At 37.8% G+C, this 17,757-nt stretch overlaps 3 protein-coding genes across 7 annotated transcripts; 1 reads left to right on the forward strand and 2 right to left on the reverse strand.

Annotated features, from left to right (window-relative positions):
- Window positions 194-4,453, reverse strand: LOC104766538. Of its 5 annotated transcripts, none has more exons than XM_010490449.2 (4): window positions 4,106-4,442; window positions 3,727-3,792; window positions 2,961-3,582; window positions 194-2,153 (listed from the first exon to the last, which is right to left on the reverse strand). In XM_010490449.2, exons 3-4 carry the CDS (start codon window positions 3,449-3,451, stop codon window positions 527-529), a joined length of 2,118 nt encoding a protein of 705 aa, XP_010488751.1. In that variant the 5' UTR covers window positions 3,452-3,582; window positions 3,727-3,792; window positions 4,106-4,442; the 3' UTR covers window positions 194-526. The 5 variants fall into 5 exon arrangements, with proteins under 5 accessions (XP_010488751.1, XP_010488750.1, XP_010488748.1 ...); XM_010490448.2 differs by having other exon boundaries at window positions 3,719-3,792; XM_010490446.1 differs by lacking the exon at window positions 3,727-3,792 and having other exon boundaries at window positions 4,106-4,453.
- LOC104766539 (GDSL esterase/lipase At4g10955-like) lies at window positions 6,054-8,115 on the forward strand. Its single transcript, XM_010490452.2, has 3 exons — window positions 6,054-6,243; window positions 6,554-6,644; window positions 6,961-8,115. The coding sequence occupies exons 2-3, from the start codon at window positions 6,583-6,585 to the stop codon at window positions 7,973-7,975; spliced, it is 1,077 nt and encodes a 358-aa protein (XP_010488754.1). The 5' UTR covers window positions 6,054-6,243; window positions 6,554-6,582; the 3' UTR covers window positions 7,976-8,115.
- On the reverse strand, window positions 13,956-15,006 carry LOC104766540. The gene is made up of 3 exons (XM_010490454.2): window positions 14,786-15,006; window positions 14,633-14,702; window positions 13,956-14,254 (listed from the first exon to the last, which is right to left on the reverse strand). The coding sequence occupies exons 1-3, from the start codon at window positions 14,955-14,957 to the stop codon at window positions 14,110-14,112; spliced, it is 387 nt and encodes a 128-aa protein (XP_010488756.1). The 5' UTR covers window positions 14,958-15,006; the 3' UTR covers window positions 13,956-14,109.

Raw genomic sequence — 17,757 nt, forward strand, 5'->3', positions numbered from 1 at the left:
ACCCCAAGCTTTCTTTGCGGTTTCTCATATCATCTTCTCAGTCTTAAAACTCTGAAGGTTTTAGAACCCATGAGAGTGCCTTCGGTTCACATCTATAACTATAGGGTCCAGAGGGTAACAGTCTCGGGTATAATTTTGGAGCTGGAAGTTTTTAAATGGATTCACTAAATTCTATAACTAAAAAAAGCGGTAAGAAATGGAAAGATAATTGCTACATTTATAACTCTACTTGTAAAAATTCTGTCATCACTAAGGTCAACAAAGAAACGAATACAGAATCGGAAAAAAAGAAAAGAGAGACGGAGCAAACAAAAGTCAACTATGCTTTGCTTACTCGTTGAACATTGCCTAATACAACAGCTTCAGTGACCAAACAGAATGGTTTTGCGTGTTAACAGTCTTTCATAAAACTCCACAATCTTGTCCATTCTTCGCTGATACAACAACAACAACTCTTACACTACACTTGGTCTCAATCTGAAACCCTCTTTCCCTTACAGGGTCACTGACATCAGTTGGTTCCTGCTCAGATGTGAAGCAGCTCCTCGGGGATTGCAGCTGGATCTAAGTCCCAACAGTTTCCGGGAAAGCCGCTGGTTGCATCTTTGAGAAACCAGGACGGCACTTGGTGCGAGAACCGCAACATCTCGCACCTTGGTATCCACTTCTTACTGTCTTCCTTCGTGCTCCTGTGATATACGGTTTTGTAGCCCTCTAGTTTAACAAGAGGGGCAATGCACACACCATACTGTTCAGTATACTCATCAAGGATCTCGACCATTTCATATTGGTGCCTCACTTCATCCGGGGTTGATCCGTCCCAGTTTAGTGACCAGTTCTTGTAGACAGCCCAAATCTCCCCACTTGTGGGGAAGATCCGAACACAACCACCTCTCCCTGTCTTCTTGCCTTTCAAAAGATGCGAAAAGATGTTAACTTGGTCAACTATGTCAGAGTTTCGTATCCTGAAATGCCCACACGACTTTGTAAACCCGTATTGTACCCATTTCATTGACCCAAACTCAATGTCCGTTTTGGAGCTCAAGTAAGCAATGTCAATCTTAAAGGGTTGAACCGAGAGTACTTCCTTAACCACACAATATAGGCGTGGCATACCATCATCTTCATCATAAATTGCCCAAATTTGCCTTGGCTCAAAGGATTCCTCCGATCTGTTTTTATCAAAATCATGGAAATCAGAGTCTGGTACTGTTATTGGTCCGTTATTTTTGCGTCCTGTAACATCTCCCAACTTACAGGAGACAACAGCTTTTTCATCAAGGGGTGTCGCATCCTCTGCAGCCGCTGCTGCTTCTGAAGCTAATCTCATGATCTCCAATCTTTTCTTAATGTCTGTTTTGGCCTTTTGAAGTAAGGGCTTCCGTGTATCCAATACTGATGCAGCAGAACACCGTCTGGATGAGCCATAACTTTGGAGATGAAGTTTGTAATCCTGATCTATTTTGCCATCCGTATTCATTGTCTTTGATACTGAAACAGGTTTCAGAGGGTTCTCAACAAATCCATTAGCAGCAGCTTCCAGAAAAACTTTGCTCTTCTTCCCAGGTCTGCCGACCTTAATTGCAGACCCGTGAGCAGACACACTGGGCGGGGGCGGATTAGGATATATCAGACCTCCAGATGAGCTTTTCATCGAACATGTCCCATTAGAACCGTCTTTGGCTTTCTTGATCCCCGCACTGACTACTGAGGTGCTGTGCTTATAAGGATACCCATTGGACACTGAGGACACACGCTTCAAATCCAGATTCCCTGGGGAGGTTGTTCCAGAGTATGAGCTCCATTCATATGAACCATTGGTACCATAATCATATCCATGTCCTTGCCCAGGATAGTGGCCTAGGAAATACGTTGAATTGGTGGGCATGCGTGAAATAGCATCATAACCATGTGTGCCATAGCCATTACTTGGAGGTGCATGAGATGATGGCGCATGAGATGGAGGCACATGAGATGGAGGCGCATGAGGTGGAGGCGTGTAATGAAATGACGCACTAACAGGAGCTGGACCAGTTTCTACAGCAATAAATGCTCCACGACAGTTCTTACATGAAAGCCTCTTATTCACATACTTCCTCAAGTACTCATACTGAACTTTGCAAGAGGTGCATACAGTCCAGAAAGTATCAAGCCTTTCTGAAGACGGTGGAAACCGATCAAATACTGTAGTCCCAGTCCCAGGCATGTACTCTGTGCTGTGCTTCTGAACCACTGTGGAGTCGACATGCTTCTTTCTTTTGTAGTAAAACGTGCTTTTATTAAACTCATTGGACAAGAAACCCCAGGCTTCAGAAATGAGATGGAATGCACCATCAGCCCCAATGCATTTGTTCTTGTCGGGATGAAGCAATACAGCCATCTTCTTGTACTGTTTCTTCACTTCTCTTTTCCCAGCCGACGGTTTCAGTCCAAGTACCGCATAATAATCAATTTGACCACCACTCCTACACTGAGAAGCTAAATAAACTTCAAACGTAGCAATCATCTGAGATAAACCTTCCAAATCAGGAAACAACGACCTAGCTTTCAACGCATAACTCCTAGCCCCTGTGAAATCTTTTTCCACAAATCTTCTCTCAGCGATCTGTTTCACTCTGAGGGCTTCCTCTCTGTAAGCTTCCATGTAGAAAAAACCAGGCCAATATATATAAAAGAAACCAGCAGCTCTGCAAAAGGAAACTAACACCGTTCTCGCAAGCTAGAAGCCGAAACACATTCCATATTCAACCACCAAAAGATCATCATCACCATTATCTGCAAACATTCACAAAGAATAACATTAATTCTCATGAGTAACTGCAATTTAAACCAATACCTGACCAACCACACATACAACATTCTCAAACTAGCTTTTTAACTCAAACCAAAAAGTAAACAAAACCACACTTACTAACTTACTCCAACCATCTTCAGATTCGGGATCCNAGAAAGTATCAAGCCTTTCTGAAGATGGTGGAAACCGATCAAATACTGCCGTCCCAGTCCCAGGCATGTACTCTGTGCTGTGCTTCTGAACCACTGTGGAGTCGATATGCTTCTTTCTTTTGTAGTAAAACGTGCTTTTATTAAACTCATTGGACAAGAAACCCCAGGCTTCAGAAATGAGATGGAATGCACCATCAGCCCCAATGCATTTGTTCTTGTCGGGATGAAGCAATACAACCATCTTCTTGTACTGTTTCTTCACTTCCCTTTTCCCAGCCGACGGTTTCAGTCCAAGTACCGCATAATAATCAATTTGACCACCACTCCTACACTGAGAAGCTAAATAAACTTCAAACGTAGCAATCATCTGAGATAAACCTTCCAAATCAGGAAACAACGACCTAGCTTTCAACGCATAACTCCTAGCCCCTGTGAAATCTTTTTCCACAAATCTTCTCTCAGCGATCTGTTTCACTCTGAGGGCTTCCTCTCTGTAAGCTTCCATGTAGAAAAAACCAGGCCAATATATATAAAAGAAACCAGCAGCTCTGCAAAAGGAAACTAACACCGTTCTCGCAAGCTAGAAGCCGAAACACATTCCATATTCAACCACCAAAAGATCATCATCACCATTATCTGCAAACATTCACAAAGAATAACATTAATTCTCATGAGTAACTGCAATTTAAACCAATACCTGACCAACCACACATACAACATTCTCAAACTAGCTTTTTAACTCAAACCAAAAAGTAAACAAAACCACACTTACTAACTTACTCCAACCATCTTCAGATTCGGGATCCAGAATCTCCAAGTTCCGTTTTTTATTGACAAAAATGCTAACTTTATATCACCAAAACATAGAGAATTATACAATTACTCAACTAGATTTGAATAATTAAGCACATAGAAGTCATAAAGTAGCTAAATTTAATCTCCATTTCGGACCAAATCTCCCAGAAACCAAAACAAGCACAAGCGTCAGATTCAAGCTACAAACTTCTTCAACAAATCACTATAAACCCTACTCAAAAAGGATTCATCTTTAAATCCCCAACTCAAGATTTGCTAAATTTTCATCAATAACACAAAACCTAAAATTTCAAGAAATGAAAAAAAAATAAACAAAAACAGAGAATAAAGCTAGCGATCTTACTGACAAATTGGAGAAGTTTACAAAAATCAAAGCCTTCAAAATAGATCTCTTCAAGTTCTTCTTCCAACTACCTTGAACAGCTCAAATCAAGAAAGAAAGAAAAAAAAAAAGCAAGATTTGGAATCAAGAAGAGCTTTAAATGACTACAGTAACTTAGGGTTTATGGGTTTCAGCGAAAGATATTTTCAGGGTAATCGGGCGATTCAAGCATCGCCGGAAAACAGCTCGAGATTTCGCCGTCGATCGGCGATCGAGAATTTTTTTTTCGAGAAAAATGAAAGATAAAATAAAAATTGGGGTTTTTTTTTTTTTGTATTAAGTAAAATATATTTTTCAGTGAAAGTAAACGGTGCTAATTTGTTAATAGTACTCTCTCTCGAGGCTCTGATCTATGCTATCGTGCACTGTAATGAGAAGTGCGCATATTTAATTTTTTTTCTCTTTAATAAAATAAATAATTATTAAAAATGTTTTAATGTGATAATTTAAGATTTTTAAATGTATGATGCAAGTTGCATTTATCCCTTTTGTTATCCTTAAAAATTTGAAACTTTTTTAAAACAACCACAGCCAGTTATTTACATGGATCTAGTTTTTTAGTCTAATATTCATTTTAATGATTAAACTTTTTATGAATAATATAATTATGGGTTATCAAGTAATAGTTCTATTAAGGCAGAGAAAGAGTCAATTTAAAACAATACAGTAATATAGTATAAAATTAATGTTCAACCATCCAGCTATTACAAATTCATGAAGATTCATTGTAGAATTTTAAATAGAATATTCTCTTTTTTAACCTTTTTATATTTTATGTTTTCTCAGCTTATACATAACAACATTGTGTTTAGTATACTAATTGCATCTTATAACAGTTTATTTATAGTCAACTTCAATTCCATTTTTTTTTTTGTAAATGATTAGTTCAGCAATTTTGATTAATTTTGGATATTATTAGCATTTAAAATCCGAGCTAATAATACAATCTAATGCCAAACTGCCTCGACTAACCTTTTTAATCTTTACACGCAACTCAAATGAGTAAATCTTGCATAAATTGATCTAACATTCCGCATAACAACAACATTATGCTTCATAACAATAATATATGAAATATGAGCATAACATTACATATCTGCCTAAAGCCATCATTGTGAATTTGTGATTAGATCACTAGTATACTATATTTTACTAGTACCACTATAGTTCACTGTAATTGTGAAGAGTTTTTCAATATCTAGTTCTTTTAAGTATGCATAAGCTAACTACAACAGTAGCTCTTTTATGATCATTGATATAATTAAATTTATGATTAATTTTTTTATTTGCCAATTCACATGTTCTAGTTAGCAGTTAGTCAGTTACAAATGTATGTAAAAGAGATTCACAATGTTGGACAACATTGTGAAGAGAAACATTTTGTTGCAACATTGCAGCTAGAAGTCTAGAACCTTATACGTATAACGTATACACTAACATTATAACATACATAATCTATATGTGAACCTCATTTCAACAAATATATAGTACAACACATTCAGAACAATAATTTTTTCAATGATTTTCAAAAACATTTGTATCATACCATTATTATCATCCGTCAAGACCAACAGCAGGCTATATAAATGTCATATCGTATTTTTGACATCACTGTCATAATTTTATTTAATTTCTCGGTGTTGGCCTAAATATATCCAATTTTTATTTGGATAAAGCTCTGTATTTTTTTAATAAAAAAAAAAGACAATTTTAGTCATGTCTTTAGCTAATTGCTAACAAGAGAAAACTACTGAACTAATAACGAACTTAAAATGAATGGTTTAACTTATTAAATATGAGAATTTATTAATCTACAAAAACAGTTCGAGTTATGTTCTTTTTCCTACATAAAGTTGTGCTTTGGTTTTGTATAAAACAGCTAAGCGTTTACCGACAAAACACAAACAAAAAGCGCTTGTCATAAGTTCGATTAAACACAAGACGGCGCCGTTTCTTAAGTTCTTATAATCATTATCATTCTTTATCATTGTCTCGGTTGCTTCTTCTTCTCAAGGAGAAAAAGAAAACGATCACGAAGAAATTTTTTGCAGAGACATTGTAGCCGAAATAACATTTTTGTTGCTTCAACTCCACTTTAGGTATCATCAATCTCTAAATCTCAATTTCCCAATTCATTTTTTCTTTTGCTGAATCGGTTCTATCTTCATTCGATTTGGGGAAAAATAAAGAAGATCTCTTTATGAGTTTGTTCAGATGATCCAATACTTTGACTTCTTCTTTTTTTTGCCAAATTATTTGCATGATTTCATTTTTTTATGAGGAATTTGGATTTGGGAACGATCATCACTGATTTGCCTAGAGAAAAATATATATCCAGAATTCAAATTCAGATAGAAAAATTGAAACTTTCAAATTCAGTGTTGGGTTATTAAACTTGTGGGATTGCAGTTGGAGCAAGGAGCTTAATTGAAGATTCAATGGCTTCTGATAGAGAAGCGTTTAACTTGTGTGGCCCTTCACATCTTACAACTGTTGATTGGTATGTTTGAAACCATTTGGTTCTTGATTTGATCTTATTATGTAACATTCGTTTTCGTGTATGACCGGTGATAATAAATAGCTTGTGGATCCTTCGCTTGTATGTTAATGGATTTGATTCATATGTCCATTAGTCATGTTGAAAAATCAACAAATAAAGCTTTGTGGTTATAGGCTTATAGCATTTGAAGTTCTTGTGCCACAGCATGGTTAATATGTAGAATTGTAATGAAGGTGTTACTAGTTTTAAACAGAAGATGTGGTTAGACTTATCAAATGGGTTTCTTGAAATTTGTCTTCTTTTTTTTTTGGGTCAGGGGAAATGAAGATCACCAGCGTTGTGTAGCAGCTTGTTTGGTTCAAGGAATATATATAGTAGAGCGTGACCGTCAGCTTAAACGTGAAGGCTCTGAAGCACTTGCACTTCCATGGTGGGAGTCCTTCAACTTCAAGTTGATCCGTCACCTTAAAGACGATGCTGATTTCTCCATCTTTGGCGGCATTTACGAATACAAATCGCCGCAACAAGAGTCCGTTGACTCTGGAGCTCCGCGGTATGTCATAGCCTTTAGAGGGACATTAACTAAAGCGGACTCGATAACTCGTGATATTGAGTTGGACATCCACATCATCCGCAACGGGCTACACCGAACATCACGTTTTGAGATCGCCATGCAGGCTGTGAAAAGCATGGCTGATTCTGTCGGCGCTTCAAGCTTCTGGCTAACAGGACATTCTCTTGGTGCAGCGATGGCGCTCCTCGCTGGTAAAACAATGGCAAAGACTGGTGTTTACATTAATTCCTTGTTGTTCAATCCTCCATTTGTGTCTCCCCCAATTGAGAGGATAGCAAATGAAAAGGTTAGGCATGGGATTAGATTCGCGGGGAGTCTCATTACAGCAGGGCTTGCTCTGTCCAGAACCATCAAACAAGCACAGCAGCCGCAGCAACAGCAACTGCAACTACAAAACTTGTCTGAAGATCCACTAGAGGCATTATCTTCTTGGCTCCCTAACATACATGTAAATCCAGGGGACCATCTATGTTCAGAGTACATTGGGTTTTTTGAGCACCGAGGAACAATGGAACAGATTGGGTATGGAGCTGGGATTGTGGAGCGGATGGCGATGCAGCATTCTTTGGGAGGTTTGCTGATGGATGCCATGGGAGTGAGCAACGCAGTTGAAGTAGAAGAGCCCGTTCATGTCATACCATCTGCAAATCTAATAGTAAACAAGACCAATTCTGAAGATTACAAGGAAGCACATGGGATACACCAATGGTGGAGGGAAGACCAAGATTTGAGTTCCCACATTTACATGTACAAATAGCTCTCATTCTTTTCTTTTTCTCATTACTAAGATTTGGTTTGTTCGTACATTTGTTTGTAATGAAGACAAAGTATAAAAACTATTCTTTTATCTATGTAATAGTTTTGTTTTGTGTTATGATTGACTTTGAAACAGTTGTACTTGCAAATTTCCACTAGGTTACTTTTGTGACGATGGGTCCAAACATTTGTCTCAAGGACCATAAGGACTCTCGTCTCTTGCTACCACTCTATCCTCAAAATATATTGATTCTGGTCGAAATCGACTAGTAAAGTCTTGTGGTTATAGTATTTGAATCTTGTTTCACAGCCTCTTTAATATGTAGTTAAAATGAAGGTGGGACTAGTCTCTTAACCGAATCTGTTGTCAGACTTATCAAATGGGTTCCTGAAATTTTTGTAGAAAAGCCGGTTAACCAGATCCAATCCACAAAGCTAAATGCAAATCGCACCAACATTTACTAGTACAAATACAAATAGCTCTCTTCTTTTGGTTACTATTGTAATGTATTTGCCTTTTAGTCACTGGTATATTATAAACCCGTTCTAATCTCTTTTATTCTGGTTTAATGTATTGTATAAACAAGGTTGGAATTTATATATAAGGCATACTATGAACATTTTATCCTTTTAATGAGAATGAAATTAATTAGTCCATCTAGTAAAATGGTATCAGAGCAAAATCACGATCGTAACTAACTTTCTCATATCGATTCCTAGAAAAATCTTGGTTTTTCAGAAAATTCTCATTCATCTCTTCCGCAAATTCAACTCAGAATTTGTTCTTCAAGCTTCGATCGTCAATTTCCTCTTCTTTTGATTCGATTTCTCACAATCGACGATGGGGAAGCGAAATTGCAAATCGAAGTACAGATCTGTTTCACCAGATTCACCACAAATCACATAGCCGAGATCTCGCGAGCTACCATATGGTTCGATTCAAGCTCGTCACAACTCCGATGTTCAGGAAACCAATCAAACTCGAGCGATGTTCCCCAAAGGTTCTCCACATCACTTCAAGGTATCAGATTCACCTGATAACATTCATATTCCTTATCATCTCCATAACCCAGATCATCCAGGATTAGTTTTGACTGTTATTCTATTAGACGGAACTAATTATGGAATCTGGATTGTGGCTATGACTACAAGTTTAGAGGCTAAGAACAAACTCGATTTTTTAGACGGCTCTATTGTTAAACCTGATGAAGATGATCCGTACTGCAAGATCTGGTCTAGATGTAACAGTATGGTCAAATCCTGGTTAATGAATAGTGTAACTCCAGAGATCTATAAAAGTATCCTCTACATCAAGAAGGCATCAGATATTTGGAAGGATCTACACACACGATTTCACAAGTCAAATTTTCCACGGCTTTACAAAATTCGCCAGCTGATTCACTCTTTATGTCAGGGCAGTATGACTCTCTCCTCTTATCACACACACACTCAGTCTTTATGGGCAGAATTAAGCAGTCTACAAGCTACAACTCACTATGTTGAAGCTTTGATCGCAGAAAGAGAAACCAATCGTGTCATAGATTTCCTTATGGGACTCAATGATAACTACGATACCGTTAGGAGTCAGATTCTGATGAAGAAAACTCTGCCTACTATGTCTAAGGTTTACAACTTACTTGATCAGGAGGATAGTCAGAAATCAGCTCGTCTTCCTTCTCACTCTAGTGTTGATCCCACTGCTTTTCAAGTATCCAACACTCAAGTTCAAACTAATGCAGTTACTTCAGGACAAGGACAACAATATGGTGGTGATACAGCTTATCATAGGAAAGACAAGCCAATTTGCACATTATGTGGAAGAATTGGACACATTGCTGAGCGATGCTACAAAAGGGTTGGTTATCCAGCTCATTTCAAGTCAAAACATAGAGGATCTTAATATTGGGTCTGATGATCTTAATATTGGATCCTCTACTCCTGCTTTGGCTAATGTAGCTATTGGTGAAAGTTCAGAAACTCTCAATATTGGGTCTGATGATCTTACTCCAACACAGATTCAACAGCTCATGTCATACCTCAGCACCAAGCTTCAATCTTCAAGCACCATCACCAAACCTGAAGTTCACTCTGTCTCAGTTTCCAAACCTTCTTCTTCAACAGTTTGCCCCATTTTCGGTAAGTTTTATCCCCCTATCCTATATTCTTTTCCCGGAAATGTTAGGCCTTATGTCTATTCCGTTAATAGCAATGCCATTGCTATTAACGCTTGGGTTGTGGACTCCAGAGCTTCGCATCATATTTGTCATGATAAAACTTCTTTTTCTAATCTTACTATCCTCACAAACACTATTGTTTCCTTACCTAATGGCGGCCTTGTGAGCATTGTCGGTTTAGGATCAGTTACATTGGGTAGTAACCTAACATTAGATCAAGACCTTTTCATTCCTGAATTCAAGTTTAATCTTCTCAGTGTCAGCTCTCTTGCTAAGCAATTAGGATATGGGGTTTGGTTTGATGATTATTCTTGTGAAATTCAGGATCGTACTCGAAGCCTAATGATTGGGAAGGGTAGAGAAGTGGAAAATCTCTATTTTCTGGATATAGATTCTCTTTCTTTGTCAGGTATCCCTCTAAATAATGTTCCTGTTTTTGCAAATGTTGTTTCTAGTCCTGAATTGTGGCGTAAAAGGCTAGGACATCCCTCTATGTCTAAGTTGTTACCTATGCAAAACATATTAGATATTCTTAAACAAAAGAATAATTCAGATTCTCATTGTAAAATCTGTCATCTTTCAAAACAAAAACATATTCCTTTTATTTCTCATAATAACATCAGTGATAAACCTATTGATATAGTTCATATAGACACATGGGGTCCTTTCTCAGTTCCTACTCATGATGGTTTCAAATACTTTCTAACTATTGTTGATGATTGTTCTAGAGCAACTTGGATTTATCTTCTTAAACAAAAATCTGATGTTTTACAAATTTTCCCAAACTTTGTTAAGATGATAGAAACTCAATATGAAACTAAGCTTAAGGGGGTTAGATCCGACAATGCTCCAGAACTTCTTTTAAAAGATTTTTTCCAATCTAAAGGTATCCAATCTTTCTATTCTTGTCCTGAAACTCCACAACAAAACTCTGTTGTGGAAAGAAAACACCAACGTATCCTCAAGGTTGCTAGAGCTTTATTGTTTCAATCTCACATTCCCATTTCTTACTTGGGTGATTGTATTCTCACCGCAGTTCACCTTATCAATCGTTTACCTGCTCCCATTCTTGATGATAAAAGTCCTTTTGAGGTTCTTACAAAGAAAACAACCAGATTATAGTCAACTTAAAATCTTTGGTTGCCTTTGTTATGCTTCTACCTCTCCCAAGAACAGACATAAATTTGATCCTAGAGATAAGGCTTGTGTCTTCCTTGGTTATCCTTCTGGATACAAAGGATACAAGCTTCTTGATCTTGAGAGTAACACTATCTTTATCTCAAGACATGTGGCGTTCCACGAAGAGCTCTTTCCTTTTATCAAATCACATTTGTCTCCAGCTAATATAGACTTTTTTCCTGATCTGATTAAAAAATCTCCTGTGTCATCTGACTTATCTAGTGAAGATACTTCTCTATCTTCTCCTTCTGGTGAGGTTCAGCCTTCTGCTAACCCTATAACTGATGTTACTGAGTCTTCTACTCAAACATCTCACAGGAGAACAAAAACACAACTGCTTATCTTCAGGATTACTACTGTCATTCAGTAGGGTCATCAACCATACATGAAATCTCATTATTCTTTTTTAGTCTCCATTGATAAAGAACTTGAACCCAAAACCTATACTGAGGCAAAGAAACATAAGGTTTGGTGTGGTGCCATGGGGACTGAAATTGATGCTTTGGAAGTGATTGGGAGATCTGCTCATTACCTCCGAATAAGATTCCTATTGGCTATAAGTGGATTTTCAAAACCAAGTTTCATGCTGATGGAAGTGTTGAGCGGTATAAAGCAAGATTGATTGCTAAGGGTTATACCCAAGAGGAAGGTGTTGATTTTCATGAAACTTTCTCTCCTGTTGCTAAGCTCACATCTGTTAAGTTGCTTCTTGCTATCTCAGCCATTCATGGTTTTTGTCTAACTCAACTTGACATATCTAATGCTTTTTTGAATGGTGATCTTGATGAAGAGATATACATGAAGCTACCACGTGGCTATGCATCTAGTAAGGGGGATTCCTTCCCTCCTAATGCAGTTTGCAAGCTAAAGAAGTCTCTGTATGGTCTTAAGCAGGCCTCTAGGCAATGGTTCCTTAAGTTTTCCACTACTCTTCTCGCTTTGGGGTTTACTACTTCTTATTGCGACCATACTTGCTTTTTAAGATCACAGGGACCGTGTTCATGTGTGTATTGGTGTATGTGGATGACATACTCATCGCGAGTAACATTGATGCAGAGGTGGATGTTTTGAAACAACAGTTTCAATCTCATTTCAAGCTTCGTATTTGGTGCCTTTGAAATATTTCTTAGGTTTGGAGATAACAAGATCAGCTTCTGGAATCACGTATTGTCAACGTAAATATGCTCTGGATCTGTTGGATGATATTGGTATGTTGGGTGCAAACCATCTCTTGTTCCTCTTGATCCTAACATCAAGCTTTCGAAATATATAAGAGGTGATTTTGTTGATGTTAAGTCCTATCGGCGTCTCATTGGTCTTCTGATGTATCTACAGATCACGAGACCTGACTTAACCTTTGCAGTAAATAAACTGAGTCAATATTCAAAGGCTCCTCGGAAAGATCATTGGCAAGCTTTGCACACTATTCTGGCGTATATCAAGGGAACAGTGGGTCAAGGCTTGTTCTACTCCTCCAAGTCTGAATTACAGCTTATTGGTTATGCGGATGCTGACTACAGTTCGTGTTTGGATTCCAGAAAGTCTACTAATGGCTATTGTTTCTTCTTGGGCTGTTCACTTATCTCTTGGAAGTCTAAGAAGCAACAGGTTGCTGCAAAATCCTCTGCTGAGGCTGAATACCGAAGCCTCTCCTTTGCCTCTGATGAGCTTATGTGGCTCACGTTTTTCCTCAAAGAATTTCAGGTTCGTCTTGTAAAACCTACTTTCTTTTACTGTGACAATGAAGCTGTGATTCACATTGCTCGCAACCCAGTCTTTCATGAGCGCACAAAGCACATAGAAAAAGACCGTCACAGCGTTAGAGAGAGGTTACTTGCAGGTTGGTTTCAGTTAATTCATGTTTGTTCTGAGGAACAACTTGTAGATCCATTCCCCAAAGCTCTCCATCCTGCTTTGTTCCCCTATTTAATAGGCAAGATGGGTCTGATCAATCTCTTTGTCCCATCTTGAGGGGGACTATTGTAATGTATCTGCGTTTTAGTCACTGGTATAGTATAAACCGGTTCTAATCTTTTTTTTATTCTGGTTTAAGTGTATTGTGTAAACCAGGTTGGAATTTGGATATAAGGTATACTATGTACATTTTATCCTTTTAATGAGAATGAGATTAATTAGTTCATTTAGTAAAAGTTACCAAAACATTGTTGTGCAAGAGATTGTTGCTCGAATCCGTTTTTGTTTTGTTTTACCAGGATGATCTTTTTGTAACTCAAAATAATTTTAAGGTTGATAATTTTAAGAACATGATACTCTTGTTTGCAAATATGATTGTGAATTTTTTTTTGTGTTCCAAACAGCACAATAGTGATGCGATTAGAGTAGATTCATAGGCCTCAAGCGCATAGCCTTTAGAAGTTAGAACACCGATAAAATTTCGCACCGACCACCAAGAAACGGCTAAACCTTGCACCAGTTCAGCCTCAGATTCGGCATTTAGCCACGGCTAAATATTCAGCCTTTATAAGTTGCTCTGCCTATTCGTAGGCCATACTTCTTCTATGAGTCTATCATGTAGCTATATTGAAAATCTGTAACATAAATAAACTCACGACCAAGAAAACACGTTTGGGAGAGGTACTCACCTAGTGATAATGTGGATGGCTTAGAGGTAAGCAAATGTAGCAGAGCACCTTATAATATAATGATACCAGTCTATAGTTTTGTTTCTTTTTACAGCCGAAGAAGAAGAAGAGGATAAGAAACATGTTAAAGATTCAGCCTTAAACAAGTGATGAAGAAGAAGCAAAAAAAGAAAAAATGCTCAACGAATGGGAACTTTGATCCAGCCATTAGCGAAAGCGATAGCTAAGATGACGAATGGAGTTGACATACCGAAGATGATGATATAAGGAAGAGGCGTCTTCATCGGATTCTCTCCTTCTCTTTCACCAACGCTTTGCCAATACCTACAAATCGCAATGCAAATCTCATCCATATCCATTTCGTCGAACACCAATGCGCGCATGGCATGTTTATACTAAACCAAATATGTTCTTTTAACACTACACTAGCACTCGTTAAGCCACTCACAAAGCACGAGTTTTAGTCAACAACATGCATTATGCGGACGACTCAAATAGTGACATATACTTACACAAACAACTAGACTACATTACATTACAATAGACACTAAAATTTTGAATTTCTTAATTTTCAAACGTTTTCATCAATTTTTGTAATTCCGCAAATTACAATTTTCTCTATTAGTCATCTAATCTTTCGATTTAATGATTTTTTTTCTACAATTCTGTGATATGATATTGAAAGGCTAAAGATTAACTAACTGTTCTGGTTCTTCCTCTTTGGTTATGAACTTCTTCTTATCTTTAGGCTTCACTTCTCCATCTCCTCCACCTTAAAACAAGAACCAAGGATTAACAAAATTATTATCTACCAATAAATGTGAAAATTCTGATTTTAAAGAGATAAAAGAGTACCTAATTTAGCGTGAAGCTTGAATTGTTGAACCCCTAATGGAGATGGTGGACAGAGGAACTTAGGCAAAACAAGGAACGATGAATATGAAGAAGATGATGAAGTTGAGGATTCATTAGTTTTGTGGCTAAAGGAAGAAGTGATTTGAGAGGAAATGTGGAATTTGGCTGCCATTTCCAACACCAACCAATACGTTTTTTTTTCTTTTGGTTGACTAATTATATGGCTTTTAATTTTATTTCACTCTACAGATTTTTTTGGTTACTAGAGAGAGATACATGTGGCATGTGTCTTACCACTAGATGACATTTGTGAAACCTTATCCTCTTTATATCTTTTATTTTTGTTCTGACGTTTTATATTAGCACTCGGTTTGCTGAGGAACATTTGAATTGAACTAAACCGAGTCAAGTTAATAAATGAGAGAATGTTTAGACCAGGCCTTTTCAAATAATTTGCAAAATTATTTGCGATATAATTATGGGAGATTGGCACAATGGCATATTTTGTAAAAAACTTAACTAATTGACACACTTTTGATCTATAGAACATTTTTAGCCTATAAGAAGACACACATACCTTTTAACTAGGTCTTCTTATTCTAACTAGATTTTGAAGCGACATCGATTTTTGATTGATAATATTTTTGACCACGAAGTAAATAATGGTTTATCCACTTGAGTCACTTTAGAAAACCTAGATCCACTGCCGTCGAATTTTTGGGAACGCCTTCTGATGAAATCTGCAATTATATCGACCGGTCTCTATTGTTCGATCCCTTGTATGTGCTTCTTCAGTGTTGTTGCATCTATATCGATGACAGGTAATCACCGTATCACTCGTTTTTTCAAACCTCCATCAATTGAAAATCCTTCGTCACCAACCAAAACGATTATAGAAACGGCGGAGAAGAGTAACTCGAAGTGGGACATTCGCCTTCCCCCACGTCTATTTGCCACCGACCGCTACCCAGATGCGAGGCTAAACATCTACTCAAAACCCGACACTCTCAATGTAATACGCGATGTGCTGAAAGGGACCTCTGAAATGGATAGGATATTGTATTCACCATTGGAATCCTTGTTTAGTTTACGGGTTAGCGAGTGTCCAATATCTTGCAAGTTACTTCACGCTCTACTATGCAGACATGTAATATCGAAACAGAAGTATGAGATGTGGACAATGTTCGGTGGGCAGCCACTTAGGTTTTCATTGGTTGAGTTTGGTGATGTGACTGCTTTTGATTGCCGTGAGTTCCCTAAAGAATACGACCCCGAATACGACCCTGTTCCTAAACCTGGGGAGCAATGTTTCTGGGATGAGTTGATTGGCGAAGATCGGAAACTGACATTGGCGGATGTTAGTAAAATCTTCGAAGACCCATTACTCAATGATGGGTTGAAGAAACTTCGGCTTGCACTACTTCTAATTGTTGATGGTGTCCTAATAGCCAAAACCCAGACACATCGTCCGACTTTCAAGTATGTGGAGATGCTTGAAGACGTAGATGCATTCCTCACTTTCCCTTGGGGACGAGAATCTTTCTTGAAGACAATAGAGTCGATGAGGCCAGAGAATAGGTTGCAAATCACACATGTTAACAAGAAAGTCAAACTACATGGTTTCAACATTCACCGAGAAATTACAGCAGAAGACTATCTGTTTGTCCGGTTTTCCCTTGCCACTACAGTTACTTGCGTATAGCAACATATCAGGGCTGGTGGAGAAGATACTAGGTGCTAATGATAGTAGGACCATCTTGGGATGGGATTCATTATTGTTTGGAAAAAACAACCTTAATTTGAGAGACATTCATGTGACGGAATAAAGCTGGCAATGTAAGTGTCTTGATTTGTCAAGTTTTTTTATAAAAATTGTTTTGTTAATTTCTAATCAGTGACCACGTGGATAGAAGAATGACTTAACTATTGTTGTCCACAGTTGGCAGTTAATCTGTATCGTGTTGTTGATCCACCCGAAGAGGGCTGGGGAGAGTGGGATGATGAAGTTAAAGACAGGAAGATAATGTATATGGTGTCGCAGATCAAGAAAGGTCACGATTTCTCAAAAAATGAGTGGCCTGGTGGGGATATGTCATTGCCTTTAATTTTCATAAAAGACAATAAAGAGAAGGTTGTACCCAGTAAGCACATTATCTGCCGCTGAGGATCTAAGTCGCAAAGACTTGACGTTAAACGAGGGAATTCAAAAAAAAAACGTCATACAATGGTGGCCGACGTTGAAGGAAATGCGGTTTCTGAACTTAAGTGTTGGTTTGAGGAGCAGTTAGTTGCTCTTAGGTCTGAATATGAATTGAAGTTCAAGAAGTTAGAGGGGCAGAACAAGGAAATTGAAGGGAGATTAAAAGCTCTTAGAAAGAGAAGAATGTGGATAAGAAAATTTCGACAAGCTTCCCGGATCAATAGGAAAACTGTTAGTGACTCCAAACAAAAGCAAAGCAAAAAAGTTTATGCTAGCGAGGATATCTCATTGACGGGGGTACAACTGGATGACGTTGGTGTTGTTAATGTGTCTTATTTAAAGTCGCCAATAAAAGCTGGGGCAGAGGATGTTATCATAGCTGGGGTAGAGGATGTTTGCACAGCTGAGGTGGACCCAAGTGGGGAGGATATTCTGAAGGTGGTCACAATTGGCGTCAATATGTTGCTGATTTCCATGTTGGGGTTAGTAACATTTTTTTCATACTTCGTAATATCTGATTTCATTTGCTTTTAAATTTCTTGGTTTTTAATATTGTTTTAGAATGAATGTCAGGAAAAGCTTGAGGATGAAGTTATCCCAATTTCTTTTTTTTTGTTTGGAGTATACGGACCGTAGTGTCTCTTGCACAATTGAGTGTCATAGCAGAGTGGAGGTCATTTGTATAAGTGTTTGGGATTGAAGGTGGATGTGAATGATGAGAATGATTTTCGAGAAAATGCGAATGAGGTTAGAGACCATTTTTTTTTTTTTT

This window comes from Camelina sativa, chromosome 19, assembly GCF_000633955.1.
Source record: "Camelina sativa cultivar DH55 chromosome 19, Cs, whole genome shotgun sequence".
NCBI classification, from domain to species: Eukaryota; Viridiplantae; Streptophyta; class Magnoliopsida; order Brassicales; family Brassicaceae; genus Camelina; species Camelina sativa.